This window comes from Rhea americana, unplaced genomic scaffold (genome assembly GCF_003343005.1).
Source record: "Rhea americana isolate MKP2758 unplaced genomic scaffold, rheAme1 scaffold_19, whole genome shotgun sequence".
Taxonomy (NCBI): Eukaryota; Metazoa; Chordata; class Aves; order Rheiformes; family Rheidae; genus Rhea; species Rhea americana.
In genome coordinates this window covers 6,575,166-6,592,548 of record NW_028186038.1, presented here as the reverse complement: position 1 = coordinate 6,592,548, position 17,383 = coordinate 6,575,166, and the positions used below count along the sequence as shown (strand labels likewise).

At 37.1% G+C, this 17,383-nt stretch overlaps 2 protein-coding genes across 3 annotated transcripts in view; one reads left to right on the top strand and one right to left on the bottom strand.

The window, feature by feature from the left end:
- The window catches only part of IPPK (inositol-pentakisphosphate 2-kinase), a 28,337-nt gene extending 23,502 nt beyond the window's left edge, over positions 1–4,835 (top strand). Inside the window, exons 12-14 of the mRNA XM_085302477.1 lie at positions 1,534–1,636; positions 2,124–2,203; positions 3,239–4,835. Coding sequence (XP_085158603.1) covers positions 1,534–1,636; positions 2,124–2,203; positions 3,239–3,464 — 409 coding nt within the window. The 3' untranslated portion in view covers positions 3,465–4,835. The remainder of the gene's footprint in view (positions 1–1,533; positions 1,637–2,123; positions 2,204–3,238) is intronic.
- A 51-nt stretch (positions 4,836–4,886) lies between these two features.
- Positions 4,887–17,383, bottom strand: part of CENPP (centromere protein P) — a 153,645-nt gene continuing 141,148 nt past the window's right edge. Inside the window, exons 7-10 of one of the 2 annotated variants that reach the window (XM_085302482.1) lie at positions 9,509–9,588; positions 7,230–7,321; positions 6,771–6,914; positions 4,887–5,437 (exon numbers count right to left, since the gene is read on the bottom strand). In XM_085302482.1, coding sequence (XP_085158608.1) covers positions 6,793–6,914; positions 7,230–7,321; positions 9,509–9,588 — 294 coding nt within the window. In that variant the 3' untranslated portion in view covers positions 4,887–5,437; positions 6,771–6,792. Of the gene's footprint in view, positions 5,438–6,582; positions 6,915–7,229; positions 7,322–9,508; positions 9,589–17,383 lie in introns of those variants that run through there. The other variant, XM_085302481.1, reaches the window with a different exon arrangement.

Sequence of the window (17,383 nt, the reverse complement as noted above, 5' to 3'; positions counted from 1 at the left end):
AAACRTTCAGCCAAGTTATCCAACTTCCAYGTGAGTTTTCCAGCATATGTCATTTGTAGTSGTATTTGTCACCAGTCTATAATTTTGTATCTTAGCTTCTGGCATTTGTTTTAACTGCAGTAAAATACATAATTTATTAGATTGCCTGGCCCACCTTAAAGGGAGCAGACTTCCTGTTGCTTCTGTTCCTTGAACAAGTAGTTTATGTTCCAGCTCAAGGTGATGAGATGATAGCTATTTTGGTCACAAYTGATCATCTGTCAGAGAAGCAGAAATCAAGTAGCATATTAAAACTGAACAGGAATGAGGAAATCCTGATTTGCAAATTACTACTTGCATAAAGCTGCAGTGGCAAACAGTTCGATTGTTTTAAGTAAGTTCCACTTCTGCAGTAAAACACGTGAAGTCTGCTAGCTGTACTGCTCACGTAAACCTGTTCGGCTAAGCTGTCTCTTCTATAGAAAATGACTGATGTGGTGTAYAGGGGTAGTTCACAGGGAGGGGTGGCTTAAAATGCCAGCTTGCAATCCATGACATAARTGAGCAAATCAAACTTGAGGAGAAAGAATCTTTTGGTTACTGTTTTGTCTTGCCTGATGAAGAAATGCTGAGTATTGCAAGGTGCTACACTTGTTCTCAGATATAGCATATTAGTTGGAACAATAGTAATAATCACTGTAAACCCTCTAAATTTTGATACTTAAATTCKCCAGCTGTAATTTGCCTGTAATTCTGCCATTGCTCACAAGAGGGCACGCTGGCCTCACTTGTAAGACTTGATTGTTGTGCTCCTTTAGCTCTTGTGGAGTCCTCAGCCAAGGAATTATCTTGTAGTAGGCAATATGCTAGCCTTAAATTCTGCTTTTGTCATGTGCAATATAACTTTGGTGTTCACGTGGTGTTTGTGTACTGTGCACTGGCATATAATCAGAAATAACAGATTTCTGCTGCARATTGCTTTTTGATTGGTTCAGCTTTTCAGGAGTTGAAGTATTTAGTGTGGGAAAGGAGGCCAAATCAGCTATCCCATCATTAGTATATCAAGTACAGTGCTCACACCATGAGTTGGGTAGTGAGTGGGGCCGTATCAGATAAGTGCATACCTCAGTATTTTCAGACAGACTTTCTAAGGCATGCTGCAAACTGTTATACATTTTGAATCTTTCCCACTTTTGCTAAAAATGGATTTTTTTTTTTCCGTAAAAATTGCTGTTCTGTTCTTGTGATGATAAACAGGCAGGGATTAAGATTTATATCTATCTATATATACACATACATATACATGTATACACACACATATTTTTTTTTAAGATAGAAAGTGTTAAACTGTGTTAAAATGGCTGTGATTGTATGAAATGAGAGTAGAGACTATCCACAGTTTTAGCTCTTTGAATAGTATTGCTGCCATGTTTATCAGTACTTTTGTTGGTATGTATGTTCTCATCTTAATATCTGGGCTACTGAAGAAAGATCTCACTGGAAATCRGTAAATACCCTTGGCTGTGTGTAAATCTTCTTTTAAAATTTATTTAGAAGTACATTGCAGATAGATGGACCTTATAATGAAGCATTTTATGAGAAGCTGCTAGATCTTTCGACTGAAGATGATGGAACAGTAGCATTTGCACTAACAAAGGTAATTCTCCTGGGCATACTGCTGAAGATTTAGTCTGACAATTTTAATAACCACTCGTCTAACTGAAATTGATGGGTAGTGTGTGAACATCACCACTGGCTTATCAGTGTGTTCTGTACAGTTAAAGAAGTTCTTAATTTTGTCAGGGTGCTTAATTGTGTACCTTTATAGCAGAAGCACTTAAAACCCAACACATTCAGCCCCTGTTCTTAGAAGGAAAGTAAAGCTGGTTATTTCCTTTCTGGACTGAGGAGGCATTCACATATACTGGTGCTTTGTTGGTCTRTAAGAAAAGTGTCTGTAGGAAATAAACATGATTCCTAGAGGGGGTGTAGTAAAACCACTTGTTTCTGCTAYCTATCTGTTACAGGGATAATACCTAGATTTTAAAATGAATATACTAATACCTTGGAAAAAGAACTGTATGTTTTCTATAGAGGTAAATACAAATTTAATGGGAAGTTCACATCACTCTCATTTTGTATAGGTGCAGCAGTACAGAATAGCAATGACTGCGAAAGACTGCTCCATCATGATTGCCCTTTCACCTTGTCTACAAGACGAATGGTAAGAGATAGATAATTTTGAATGACTCCTATTCATTTAGAAATCAGATGCACTTGCATAGTTAATTCATGTAACTGTTAAAAAAAAGGTCTTTTTCAGATTCCAAGTGATCATTTTGGGCATACTAATAAGGCAGAGTTCTGATTTCAGATATATAGGACAGTTTCTGAAGACTTAAAGTTGACAAAAAGTTAAARAAGTTTTGTGTCTGTCCTCTTCTTGAAATTGGGATTAATTGCACACAGTTAGATACACATGATTTTAACAAAGTGGGTTTTTTCCTGCCTTGATTTCTTGATATGAGATATTGTCTTCAACCACCTGACTGGAAAACAGAAACCTTTAGTGTCTTGTTTTTATTGATCTGATTAATAATCATGAGGTGACATCTCTGTCAGGCAAGAAGCTTTTCCACAATATTACCTGTTTTGACTTTTGTCAACAGTAACAAGAGCGAGAGTGTCTCGCTCTTGGAGAGGAGAGCTTGCTTAACTAAAACTTTGTTATGTGTAGAGAAGATAGTCCTCTGCATTTGTCCTGGAATTCTTGAATAAATTGTTTACAAGAGAGGGGAGTTTTGCAACAGTTGACTCATTATTCAGTCAGTCAGTCAGTCCTCCATCCTTCAGAGTGCTTGGTCAGTAGTTCTGATACTAAATTGTATTACCTTGAACCTATGTAAAAGTTGCAGTAATTCTTACTGGTTCTGCCAGGTAAGATGGCAGTTGCATTGTATGCAATAACACCTAGAAATATATTGTATTAATCAACTGACTTAACTGCATAATGTTTTGACTTAATCTGTGGGAAGCTGAAAGGGAGATGACTGGCAGAAGTGTCACAAATGCACTTTCAGACTGATTAAGCTGGAGCCAGAGTTTCCTAAACACTACATTAGCTAAAGTTTMTTTTCTCAGGCTCTTGGGACGGTTATAAAATAAACAGTAGTCACTTTTGCACAAGGACTTGGGACCCACAAATGAAAAATAGGTTTACTTTAATGAATCACTTGTGCAATATGTTTTTGTTTTCCAGCTCTGAGCAAAGACCCATGGTACTAGCATCCAAATCAAGATTCACCTTTTCTGTTTCTGTTCTGGACCTTGATCTTAAACCATATGAAAGCATTCCTCATCAGTACAAACTTGATGGCAAGATAGTAAACTATTATTTGAAGAATGTACAGGCCAAAGATGACCCAGTTATGTCCAGTCTGTTCAAGGAGAATGAAGACTGCACCTTAGTTCTCCATAAAGTGTAACTGTTTCCTTAAGGTTATTTTTTATTTGAACACATTAGAAAATGAAAGGTTAATGAAATAATTACGGTGATTTTTTTTTCTATTGTGTTCAGTGCATTTTTCAGCTGTGAATGTTTTTGCTTTAAAAGAAATGATTTCTAATTGGTATGCCTTTTCAAAGACATGGAATAGCACTAAAACATGCGTTTGCTATTTAACCTTAATGAATGTATTTAATATGGCAGAGCAGATAATGTGCCATACCTTGGAACTAAAGGACAGATCCACTTAATTCTAAAAGTCCACTTCCTTAGAATCGAAATAACACAGAATTAGAGGTTTCCTGAAGTATTGCACTAATATAGAAAGCCTAATTACTAATAAGAGAATTGCCTTGGAGCTTGTGCTTTTTGAGTCTCGCACATACATAGCTACTAGGAAGAGGAAATGCTTTGACAAAAACCTAATATAAAACTTACTTACTTACTTATTTACTTACTTAAGCATTAAGTCCACTGAAGATACAGCTGTAAGTGGCTATTAAAGTAAGTGTTACTGATCTATGGAAATACCATGTTATTGCAGAACACTTTAAGTACTAATGCATGAAATTAAGAACTCCAGACTGCCTCCAGAAGTTTTGTGATCACTTTGTATCTCCTAAAGCTTCTGAAACTAAGTGAAAAGGGTTAAAGGTAAGCATCTTTGAATTTTATATGATAGCTGAGTTTAACTAGTCTGACACATTGGTCTTCTATTTTCTCTACATGATATGCTGCTATTGGAGGTGAAACCACAGCTTGCTCTTTCCTAAGTTAAATTGAGCTCTAGGAATTATATATTCTGAGTTTTCTAGATTACTTTGGGTCTTTCAGACTGTGTTGAATGTTGATATTATTTCACTGACATCCCATGTATTATGTAGCACGACCAACTGCTTTCAGGCTGCTTGTTTTAAGTAAGTGATACACAGAAGAAAGATGACAGTATCTGCTTTTCTTTTTTTTGAAGTGGCAGGGAATCACTTTCTGATGGTGAGTACTGGAGCTAAGTTTATATCGCTACTTCAGCAGTTTAAAGATGGCTTTACTTTGTAGAGTAAATATTCCTATGTGCAAGTGAAATTTTGAGATGTTGCAGTTAACCATCTTCAAGGTAGATCCTGAGTAAGGAGATTGAAGATATATTCAAAGCTGTGGGTAGCGTGATTAAAAAAAAACTACAGGGACTCTTCCTGTGTGCTTGGGGTTTGCATACCCTGAAATGTGCAGAGAGACGYTATTCAAGCTACAGCGGACTGCTGTTATCAGTATACAATGTATGTATACCGATAATTGCTTTGGAAAACAATGTAGGTTATAATCTTTATAAAAATGTATTTGGATCTCAGTGTAATCTTTGAGTAGTTCCATTTTATCCAAATTAAAAARCAAAAGCAGAAGATAGATTGCAACCCTGTATATTGGCAAAATTCAAGGTAGGAATACGGCATAATACTACTCATAGCAATACTGATTTACAGTGGGAAGGGAACCACATCAGCAGTCTCTTACACTCACTTGCAGTTGTTGATAGTGTGCCTTTCTGGTGTAGGGTTGTGGGCTGCTCTTCAGTTAAATGTGATACTACAACAGTGTAATAAGCTGGGAGTTGACAGTGGTAAAAACACTTCTAAAGAAAACATGGGAGAGAAGATCCATTTTTAAAAACGGAAATCCTCCAACTCTTAGGCAAAACAAGAAAGGGTTATCCACAGCTGAAAAATTAAGTTTTCAGTTTTTTTATGCTGTAACTTTACACACATTTCATATGCAAATAGAAGTGTATGTGCTGACTAAACAGTTTCATTTTCATCCAAGAAGGATCTAAAGATGAAACTAACTAGAGTAAAGGTTGCACAGAACTAGCTAAACCAGTAACATGTCAGTGGATAAAGTAGCAATGATKTTTGCTTGTCTGCTGGAATTCAAACTTGAAAACAGTCTGCCTTATATCTGAAAAGAAAAAAATGTAATATAGAGTTGTTGTTCATCAAAACTTGATTTCTAGCATTGTTCAGCTGCAGATTCCAACACAAACCAGTCTGTTCCTTCAATTTTTCTTGACTTATCAGAACAGTAGGAGACTATTTCAGTGATCAAATAGTGAAATATTAAAAATACAGTATTTAAAACATACTATTGTTTTAAAATTAATATTTTTAGTTCTTAGCTACCTATTTCCCCACTGCTATGCAAGATTTTGTCATGCGTTTAAAAAAGATAACTAAAAGACAGAGCAGACATTTGTACTGTTTTCATGGTCATAGCATCTATGGGCTTAAAAAGGAACTCTCAGTGTTACTGAAGAGTCTATGTTGTCGTCATCTTTGGCCTCCTGATTCCAAGAACAACGGCTGTTATTCTGTATATAAGAAGTGCATGACTGACTGACTTCAAATTGTGTAGGCACGTTTTGGACCAAGTCCTTTGGCTGTGATAGTGAATGCAGCAGAATTCTTTTGAAAAMTGCTGTGAGTTTGTAAATGAGTTAATGGTACATCTGATGGAAGTGCAGGAAGACTACAAGACACCTCTCTGCTTTGTTTGTTTAGGGACAAACGTATGAAATGCAATGCTTTCATAAYGTGTTATCTGCTAGAATTTTTCCACAAAAAGTAGAAAATCAAAATGAAGTACTGCTGTGAGCAACAGTTAATTCTCCCATTTCTTTCTTTTTACAAAAGTATAACAGTCTTTCTTCTTTAGTTTAGGTTTTCGTTCCAATTAATACTGTCTCTTGTTCAACACTTAAATTATGGAAAAAAAGTTATTTCACACAGTTGCTCTTTAGCATAACACTTCTTTAAAAACTTCTAATTGTTTGTCTACTTCCACCTAATTTAWTAAGAAAGTTACTTAACTCTTTGTTCTGGAAGTCTCTTACTGTTCTCTAGTCATTTTAAAATCACTGTACTTTTACAGAGCTGTGAAATGAAACTTCCACTTTTTATGGACTTGATTTTGACAGTGCATGATCTTTTAACACTTTCCAGGTATCTAGAAAATGTTAAGAAGACAAACCACTCTGGTACATTATTGATTCAAAAAGATAAATTTATAATGAAATCACTCTGTACATGTAACTATTTTATTTGGCATTTTTGTATTTAAATGGCTGTATTTATTTTCATGTCATGACAATTTATATATAACGTGCCATAATTGTACAGATAGCATGTTTTATGAGTATGGTTTCTAAATGGAGAATAACTTAATGTTTATATTCAATAAAATTATAGACTGTGTAACACAATATGTTAATTAAAACTACTTTTGAAATTGCTACCTGTTATASGTAATGCTGGCATTCACTTTTTCAAGCCAACCACTTTGATAAGATTTTCAATAGCTGTCTCAATCCCAAACAAAAGCAGCATACTTCGGAAGCAGGTAGGTGCATTTTCAATAGTTGCTATCTTCTGCTCCAGGACTACAAGAAAAATACAGAAATGGACATTATTTTCAAAGACTTAAACTATTACTGAAAGCATCCGCCCRCCTCACATTTTTGGATAAAACAGGTCACCCGCTGCCTAAAACAGAAAGACCCACTTTTTCTTGTAATCCCATCTAAATTAAATATAAAGRAAGTAAAATCATTTCAGCTCCTTGCCGAGTTTGATTTTGTTTAGCAGATGCGTTCTGCAGGATGAACTTTCACTTCACCTAAACAGATGCTGTGCGAAAAAGGGACAGRTGTTTTCTCTAAAAGCTCAGAAGTGCTCTCGGAAGTGAGTGACATTACCTYGCTCTGGTACTTTAGTCAGAAGATCCAGAACAGGTGTTGTTCTCCCATCTTCCTCTACATGTATCTTCCAAACAATCATTAATTCAAACCTGTATCATATACAGAGAGATGATAGTTAACTGTTAACTAGAAAAYTAAGGTTTCTTCAAAGTGGAAAGTATGGGATTCAGGAGGTTTACACTCATCATATTCTTGAACCAAAAACACCTTAAGTAATGCAACTTGAAAATATTTGTATGTGGAAAACAGTCATACTTAGGTTTTGAACCACAGAATGCTGGTAATTTGTTGACAAGGAAAGGTCATTACTTAGTTTCCAGGTATGTTCAGATTTTCACCTGCAAATGTTTTCCCAGCTAGTTCTTGTCTTTAGTGGTTCCTGCAAATGATACTTTCCCACAGTATAATGGTAGAAAGATATGTATATAAAATCTATGTATTTTTTATACATATATAAAAGATACTTAGTATTTCTAGATTACGCACAATATTCATAGTAGATTTATTCCTTTATGCATTATCTGCATTGCTGCCTTTTCTACTTTTTTCCATTCCTGCTTGCTTGAAAGTAAGGCTTTCTAATCAAAAGCTGATAACAAGTCATAACAAGGACCAGGTTCCCTTTCCTCAGTGTTCGAACAATCAGTTTAAATGTAACTGTAAAAACTCCCTTAAATATGATCTGTTGGCTTTTTGCCACTTCATGGTTTTAAGTCCTAGAGACTTTGTTTACAGCTTCTTGTTCTGGGAGCTGTGAATGCACATTAGCATACAYGTATACTTTCTCCCAAGCCACTGAACTGATTTTAAATTCTCATATTCCATGATCTTGGGGGAGAGGGACTGTGTAGAAGAATGTTGACTTAAGGAGCAACTGCAAAATAAAGCTGCTTGTAATAAAAGGGAACAGCTCATTTTCTACTTGTGATGGTCTAACAGCAATTATTTCAACCACTCAGAGTTAAAACATTTAGTTTTAAATGGCAAATTTTCCTAAACAGAGACAGCCCTATCCATTATGATTTATTTGCTTTTTCCATAAACTGGTATTAATGAAGGTAAAGAGCGAGCTATGTTTTATTTCCAGTTATTTCCACAGGAATTAATGCATATTTTAGAGAAGAATTAATAGGAAAAGGGGAAGGTCTCATCACCTCACAGGAGTTATTTTCCTGTGCTCATATACAGTTCCTGAAAATGACGATTACACAGCTTTACGTTAATTATTCAGAATTCTTTTTTACTCTAGTAACCAAAACTAGGCAGAACATAGCTAACAGAGGGACTAAAGACATCGGCAAGCGTGGTAGAAAAATAATAAATGCCAGAGAAACGACCACCTCCTTCATCTAACTTTGATTGATTCCCATATAAAACAATGGAAAAATATAACTACAGTTGCTGTTAGTGACCAGCAACTCATAATTTTCTTTCCAATAAAGACAAAAACCTATGCTTTGCTTTAGTGACTTGTAATCGTTGTACCTTCTACCAGAAGAGCGTGCATCAGCTGTAAGTGACGGGCTGCTCCGGGAGCCTTCGTGCTAGCCCACAAGAGGGGAATAAGCACCTTTGATCAGCTCGTAGGGTGAAAAATGCTGCTGTAGCCCGGGTCCTCATAGGGGACGTTTGCTGTTGGCCCACTGTCCCGTTACGAGGGATGTGAGCCTGAGCACCTGTTGTGCCCATAGCTCTGGCCATGTAATACAGGAAGACAACCACGATGGAACAAAACCACAGCTTAAACTGACAYGTTTTCAGATGCACAAGGAGGAGGATGGACCCCGCACTCCTAAGCTTTGAATTTAGGGTCTTCATTATAGCATGAACTTCCAAAACAAAGACAGCAGTGTAATTTTTCTTAAAATCCAACTGAAAAATCAAGCCTGCTAGAGCCTCCTTTTTTCCATCTAATTGTTAAAAAGAGTAGGCATACACAGTAGCAATCCAGCTGACTTACTCTACAAGGCCACATGGAACCAAACCTCTTCCATGTGTGTCCCTTCCCTCCCCCCYTTCATGTTCTTGTATGTGGTTATAGCTTTAAAACTAACACACATCATCTAACCTCTGTGCTTAGATTATAAAGCAATGACAATCTCTGGAAAATTGGTCTAGTTGGAGACTATTATTATATGTTTCATTATCCTTTAGCTGTATAAAAACAGAATCCTGAGACTTCCCCCAGTGCTGTAAGTGGAATTTTTTGGCTTTGCYCCCATGTTTTTTTTTCTTAAAAACAATCCAAACAAAATACTATTTACTTAGAGACTTACCCAGAAGATTTAGGATTCCTTAGAACTATATAATCTCCCAGCAGTCCTTCAGGAAGTTTTACAATGTCAGGGTATCTGGCCTGTAAATAAACAGATGGAAAAAGGTAAAACTGGGTCACAAAAATGGTAAGAGGCAAAGTGACTTTTAGGTAGTTCTTCCCAGTCGCAATGCATTTAAGATGCTGCCCCATTTAGCTAACASTCTGAAGATTAAAGTGTATTCCGAAAGTAACAAAATCCACTAACAGCAGAGAGAGCTGTGTAAGACAGCATAAACCTAAGCTACTGTATTCAGTTTGTGAACCAGCACTGTGCCATRGCCCCAGCAGCTGGGACTTTGGGACGGGGGTATCCCAAAGGGTGGCTTTGTGGTTACCGAACAGTTCTGTCCTCAGCTTTTCTTTATGCTGATTCTTTTTTTTTTTTTTTTCCTTAATGTATTAACACAGAGACTCTTTCTTTTGGAAAGTGCCATCAATGTGTAGAGGAGGAATTAGCATTTAGTGCAAAAGCAGCAGAAGCTGTAGATGAAATTGCAGATGTAGGCAGCTTGAGCTCTCYGTGAGTGTGCTCAAGAAGAGAAGCAAGGACACTTCAGTGCTTCCATGTAAGGGGGAAGCTGTCATTAAAGTATTGCTGCAAATAGAAGGTTGGTCAGAAAATGTAGTTAGCAGCAAAATACAATTTCTTGTTTCCTGAGGTCAATCTGAAATATTCTGGGCTTGAGACACCCAAGTCACAGACCAGAACTGTTGCTTTTCTGCCCAATATCCCCCCCCTTTTTTTTTGCCAGATTAATATTTTAGTTACTACACTCAGTAGTAATGCCATTTCATCAAGGGTGACAATGTGCATAACCTTTTTTTTTTTTTAAAAAAAAAACTTAATTGTTCATTAGATTTTTTTTTAAAGTATCTTTCAGAGGATGCAAAGAGACGTTTAATTTGGTCCATGCAGAGAAAAAGGCAAGAGGACATTTGCCTCTGCACACAGGACAGAGAGGTCCTAGTGTGAGACATAGGAATCCTTGAAAGAATTGTTTTTAGCTAAATTCTATTAATTCTATTTAGTAATACATCATAATACATCACTGTTTCATAGAAAAATAACTCTGTGATTTAAGTAACCTTACTAGTGCACTGTTTTGACATTTCCTTGGAGAAATGGGATCACCAAGACATAAAATAATAAAGGCAACACGTTATCAGAATGGCCACTAGCAGAAGAGTATAATTGGGCATTGGAAAAGTGTCAAATATATCAAACTACTGACAACTAAATGTTTATATTCCTGAAAATTAGAACACACTGGAGTAACTCTAAATGGCAAAGACTGCAGCTTTTACAATGAACAGCCATTCTATTATGCTAGTTTTGTTAGTGTATCACTGTCACTCTTTTTTATTTTTTTTAAAGAGCATGTTAAAGAAAAGCAAAAGAGTAGCTATGCATGAAACTTCTAAAAGTTTTGCACCATGTAAGATGAAAGGTTCCTCAGAGATCAAGAGGAGATCCAACTACATCAAAATGCTCAGAAGGAACACTTAATTACTGCATCCGGTACGGAGATCTTCTTGCCAAAGAAAATACAATCCAGACACAGCCTGTTAGCTTGGAAGAAAGGCTTCACACTGTTAATAGGTTTTACCATCTTATCAGCTTGATATTAAATCTACGTTCCAAAAATCGCAGTTTATAAGTCTGAAGAAACTGTCAGCCTAAATAATTCTTCAGAGCTCACAGAGCAAGTAGCACATTTACAAAAAAGGATTGGGAGAGCTCGTCTTTGAAAAGCACTGGAGAACATGATGAGTTAGCTTTTATAGGCCTGTTCCTCATGTGGCACACTGAAATTGCTACCAGATGTGACCTTGCTCTGGTTTAGGAATGTATGACAAACTGAAGGGGGTTCGTGCAGGACGCCAAATGACATAAAACACATGGAATTTGCTGGGAACAACGAAGTGCAAGGTAGTTAAAGCATGAAGATGTAACTGAACGAAGGACAACAGCCTAGCAAAAACAGTGATTTTTTAGCTCTACTTCCTGTGGAATTACGTTCCTCCAATGACAACATCAAACAAGTTTTATAGGCTTTCATCCGCAGTAACCCAAGTCTCTGATATTCAGTGTCCTTTCTTGTTTGTCTGGCATCTTATCGTAAGTCTTGAAATACAGAAATCTCTTCAGGTCTAGGTTGAAATCCCAGAAATTTTAGGATRAGCTTTTTATCTGGAGAACTTCTGAAGTTCGTCTTTACAAGGAAGTTTACAAGTAAGCCATTGCTAAAGATGGAGTCTTATTTTATTTTGTCACCCATGCTGAAAATACTACAAAACAGAGGCCTTTGGAAATCACAAGAAAAGAAAAATACTTAAGATAGATCAGAGGAACTAGGTAAGACTTCCAGTTTTCAAAACGTTTTAAAAGGCACCCGTAACTTGTTTTTAAGTGCACTCACATGTGACTGTCAAAATGTATTTACCACAAACTAGTGGATGGTATTTTATGTTGCTCCGGGTATTTTGAAGGAAATTACRAAGGGTATAATTTTCCGTTTCCTAGCGGCTTCCTTGCATGTGGGAGAGACTGCTTTGATAAGCTTTGCACACAGGAAGCAGTTACTGTGCGCCTTGACAAACAGCTCCCCGCGGCCCCCAGTCCAGGCTGCGGGGATCTCATCCTGTGAGAAATTCAGAGGATTTGAGAGAAAATCCGGCTTCTTAGCAGGAGAGAGCACATCCCAGCAAACCCACAAAACGCACACACAAGCCCCAGACGCACCTTCCTGTATCCCCGTTCGGGGACGTTACGYGCTCAACCTGAAGTCCTAAAAGCTTCTGGAGCAGCACAGGGTAGCCCCCAGGGCAGACCTACGGTCCGCATACTCCAGGAGACGCCGTTCGCACTGGATGTCTCTTTAGAGGCAGAAGCAGGAAATAAAACCACCTTGCCCGAGACTAATCAAGCAATGTTAAAAACTGATTATTTAGGAAACAAACCCAGGAAACCCAGTAACACAATCTACCTTTCATATGCCAGATATAAAACGTAATCTCTGCATCCTGAAGGTAAAACGTGGGAATATGGTGCATGAATAAAAAACCAACGGCACACACTCTGCAAAAGCGGCGGTAGCCCTTGCGTAAGTACATTTACTAGGGCGTGATTCGTTTTCTATTTACAAAAGCAATAACCCCACCCTTTGAAGTCCTTATCTTGGGTATCCGCAAAGCGCTCGCACACTGGAGAAAACAGCTGAAGGAGCCACAGGGATAGAGCTTAGCTCAGGATTCTGGCCTTAAGCGTACGAACAAATGCAAAACGGAACTGTTTACAAAGATGTTGTAATGTTATAACATTACAAACAAATGCTTATTTTCCCACAGACAAGAGTATTGAGAACAGAAAGAAGAGTAATTTCTCCCAGCTGAGCAACCGGTCATCAGCTGACTCACGGACGTTTCTTCCAGCACTTAGAACACAGTGAAATAAYGCTGCTTGCGAGCTGCTAAAAGCACTAGTGACTGTATCAGAGCAGACGGCCGTGCGCAGGCTTAGGAGGTCTGAAAAAGGCCTGGCTTCATTTCTCAGGGATGTCAGGAGCATGCYGTGCCATTTTCTGCTTACTAAAACTCTTCTAATGAAAACATTTAAAATTCTTCAGTGTAAAAGCCACGACTAAGAATGCAAAAAGGCAAAAGCTATCAAATTTGTTTCYAAATCACTTACCAAAAAATACATTATTCACTCTCGGAATACTCATTCACAAGTATTAATTTTAAATTWGGCATTCTCCAAGAACAAGAGGTGTTTAGCAAGTCATACTACTATGRGTGCCTCCATAGTTGTAAGTTGACTCTAAATCTACCAGAGGTGCTACAAGGTAGGCTCTGAAGCAGCAACGATTGATGTATTTGATGTATGAGTTCATCCACATCATCCACTACCAGTATGCTGGCAGGATCGAAGTCTTTCAAGTAAGAGTAAATTCTAGACACTGCAGAATACCACCAACAACATTCATTAATTCCAAAAGCATTAAACAACAAACAGGATGTCTGTTACCCATTGCAAAAAATGAGACCAGTCCCTTTACAGTCCTCACGGATAAGCAGCCGCGAGGTGGTTACGGATCCCGGCGTAGTGGCTCCACAGGCTCCTGTGCACCTGTGCTCTCCAGCAGCCTCATTTTCTAGTTTTCACAGCCATCTAATTTTTTAATTATGGTTGTCTAGCTTTAAAGTAACAACAAAAGGAATAATTTTAATACTGTCATGATTGAGTCAGATACTTAAAACAGCAAAAGCCTGGCTACAAAATGAAAGTGCAGCAATTACATTTTTGGAAATTACTTRTATTTCTGCTTTTACTAAGCCTTTTGCTACTCCGGGTAATTGCAGTTATACTTATGAGCTCTAGTCTTATAATTTATCTGTCYTTAGACAGATTGCTAAAATATTTGGTCCTAACCTCATCAATAGTTCTTATACTCAAGTCACATACTAAGTTATATATCATAAACTGATCGTAAATTGAAAGTCACTTAKGAATTTTCAAACAACTCTTTTTCTAGAAATGTCATTTAAGTTGCTTTGACTAAATTCACTTTCAGATATTCAGCAGCACATTCATGAGTGCATTTCAATTAACTGAAACRCAGAATGCAGAAGTATGCTACCCACTACCATCTCGCTAAATCTGATTATTGTCAGGTCAGGTGCTGTTTTTCCACAGGGCTGGCATCTGCAGGGTTGCAGCATTTGCAGAAATAAAATGCTGCCTGAGCAATCACCCACTGCAGATTTTGCATACACAAGAATGTTCAGAGCAGATCTCTTAGGGGTACTAATACAAACGCACAGCTCGGTAACTTCACTCTGGCCTTCATTAAGAGGCAGCAGAAAGATGCAAGTTTGCTGTCTCTAAGCAAGCGTAAAAGGCCGCTTTCCATGAGAAACGCATGATTAGCGCCTCCAGAAGGGACATGGACACTAAAGGGAAATACGCAATAAATTCTCTCTTAATTTTCAATGGGAAGTATTTTTTCACACTTTGATAAGGAAGAGACACAAGGTATTTAATCTTTTTTTTTTCAATTTTTGTTTGCAAGGTAGCAAGGTAAAGCAAGGACACATCAGATATCCCAGAATATCACCAAGATGAAGTAGGTTRATATACTACAGCTGTAATACCTCACTTGCAAATGCAGCATCTTTGCTTGTTTTAACAACAATGCTGAAATAACTGGCTTCAATTTTAGGTTTAACATTAAATGCAAAGACTTGATTTGTTTTTACTTCAAGTTGAAAATGCTAGCAAAAAAACCCATCTTAATAAATGGCTGACAAAATAAACTAAGATAAGCAAGAACTTCATACATGATCTTCACACTAGATAAATCTTTCTTTGGACAAGTAAGTTTTCCTGTTCTTTACTGTTCCAACTATTTCTCMCTCATTACTGTTCTCATTCTATTCACATATGCCCAAAGTTGAAGAGAGAAAGCAGAAATGTAAAATCATAAATTAGCATCCTATTTATTATTTCTCATATATGAAAACAAATTTTCTAGTGACTGTAGCTCCTTAGAGAAAAGAATAATCCCATCCTAGCCACCAGCAGATGTAGACAGAAGCCAAGTCCTGAATGTTGAGAACATGSAAGGACAAGAGGAGGAACTGATTGCCCACAGATGTTACCAGTCCGTCATATGCTTAAGCTGATGTTGTTTTGCAGAAATTATTRCTATTTTATGGCAATGCTGGCATACCTTTAACGGAAACATTTGAACACTAGCAGTGCCGTCATATGTTACACTCAAAGCCTGAAAGGTTTARTTAGGGAAAGTTCTGTATGACAACATTCAATTAAAAGGCTCCCAGTCAGTCTGACAGAATTATTAAATCAGCAAAATAAAGGATTCAGAAAGAGAAAATCTGTTAAAAAAAAAAAAGACTTTTTTTAAAAAAATGTATTACATGTTGGATTAGACTTGTCCTCAAGTTCATTTAAATTAACTGTAAATCATAATAATTATGATTCTTTCTGTAAATACGATGAGCACAGTCAGCACGTTTATACTATATATCCGTAGGGATTTGCGTGGTATCCGTCAAACAAAGAATTACACAAATAGGAGAGATACAGATATGCAGCTTTTGATATAGGCTAACAAACTGGCACACTGTTATTTGAATGATTCAAGTGTTACAAATACCAYGTTAACCATGGAAAAGCTGAGCACTCTCTACTGCTTTAAATCTGGCCAAATAAGCCAAAATCATCCCATTCAAAAACTACTCAGCATCAACAYACATTATGAAATTAATTGTTAACCTGACTAACTTTATCCACCAAGATGTATATGTGAACTGATGCAAATGTAAACTTACTGAATTGCCTCATGCTTTTAGGAGCCTCAGTTGCAGTGAGGTAAAATATAGACTAGGAAAATGTAGAAAACTCAATGAATGTAGAAAACTTACTTTGAGGGAACTACTTGGAAWTTGCTTTCATGTGATATACATCAGAATCTAGTAAGTGTGCTTATCTTACAGGATGAAATGTTGTTTAAACCATCTTTGTTTTTTCAGGAGCTTACTGCCAAGAAACACATGCAATTTTGCTTTACAGTATGTAATGAATCAATAGGACAAGTATTAGAACAGGCAAAGAATCTCCCATCACTGTCTTTCTCTTGTACAGCCATTTACGGTGTGTATCTACAGGTGTAATTCAGAGTTTTAAACAATTTTTGTGTGATTTTTAAAAACTAATTCCACTACAGCAACTAAGGAACAGTTAGAGACCGACTCACCCACAGTTACGTAGGTACATCTACTGAGCCTTGGAGCGATGCTGTGGCTACTTACCAACTCACTGCGAGGCAGAACTGGGATCTGCTTAAAAACTGCTGTATTTTGGTTCCAGTTTCTAGAGCAAGGMAGCTTATCAGCACCCACTTACAGGAAATTCTCATAACAGCATATTTCAGCAGTCAGTGTCCTATWCCTTGCTTGATATTTCTCTGTGCAACACATGAGTTTGTGATAGATCTTCATTTTGCAATTAAAGTCAGAAATACAGTAATTACTGAAGYAGCATTCTACAAATAATTTAAATAGCCAGGTTCAAGGAAACTCTCGCTTACATTCTARCTTCCATCTAAGCTAAAACATACAGAACATTGGAAACACCTGCTGCAATACAAAATAGCTCCATTTTCTAGACAAGTGAAAGCAGCAGAGCTTCGAACATTCTATTCTCAGAAAGTAGCTAACGCTACAAAAAMCATCAGATCAGCTCCACTTTTTGCATTTTTCTATAATTTTATGGTATTTCCATAAAACGCAAGACTCCATTTACAGCCTCTTCTCATACAGAGAACTATTCATACTTAAGATTGAAAAGACCTTTTAAGACCTAATAATGCTGTATAAGTTTTATTCACCTTAAAAAAAAATTATGGATCTACTGGATGAATCATGYTGACATTTTGGTGAGGGAGAGGCTTAAATAAGTGCTCTCCTACTGGCCTTTAGGTCAAAATGTGAAAATGATGATTCTAGAAATACTAGACTCGAATAACAGATACAGAAACACGAGAAAGCTAAGCATACAGAGCCCTRCTTGGGGGTTAGGGGGAATAAAACCAGGCATTCTTGCTAGGAAATGGGGACCGCTGAAGCCTTAGCATTCATCAGATTGTCACCCTGCACCAGGAAAGCTGACAGCCTGCTTTTATTTTTGGATAAGCATAAATAYCAATTTGAAGTAGCTGGGATATATAATCTATCATAGCTGTGAAAGTAAGTTCTTGTACCTACTAGAGCATGAGAAAACATTGACAAAACTGTCTTTTAGAGAATAAAA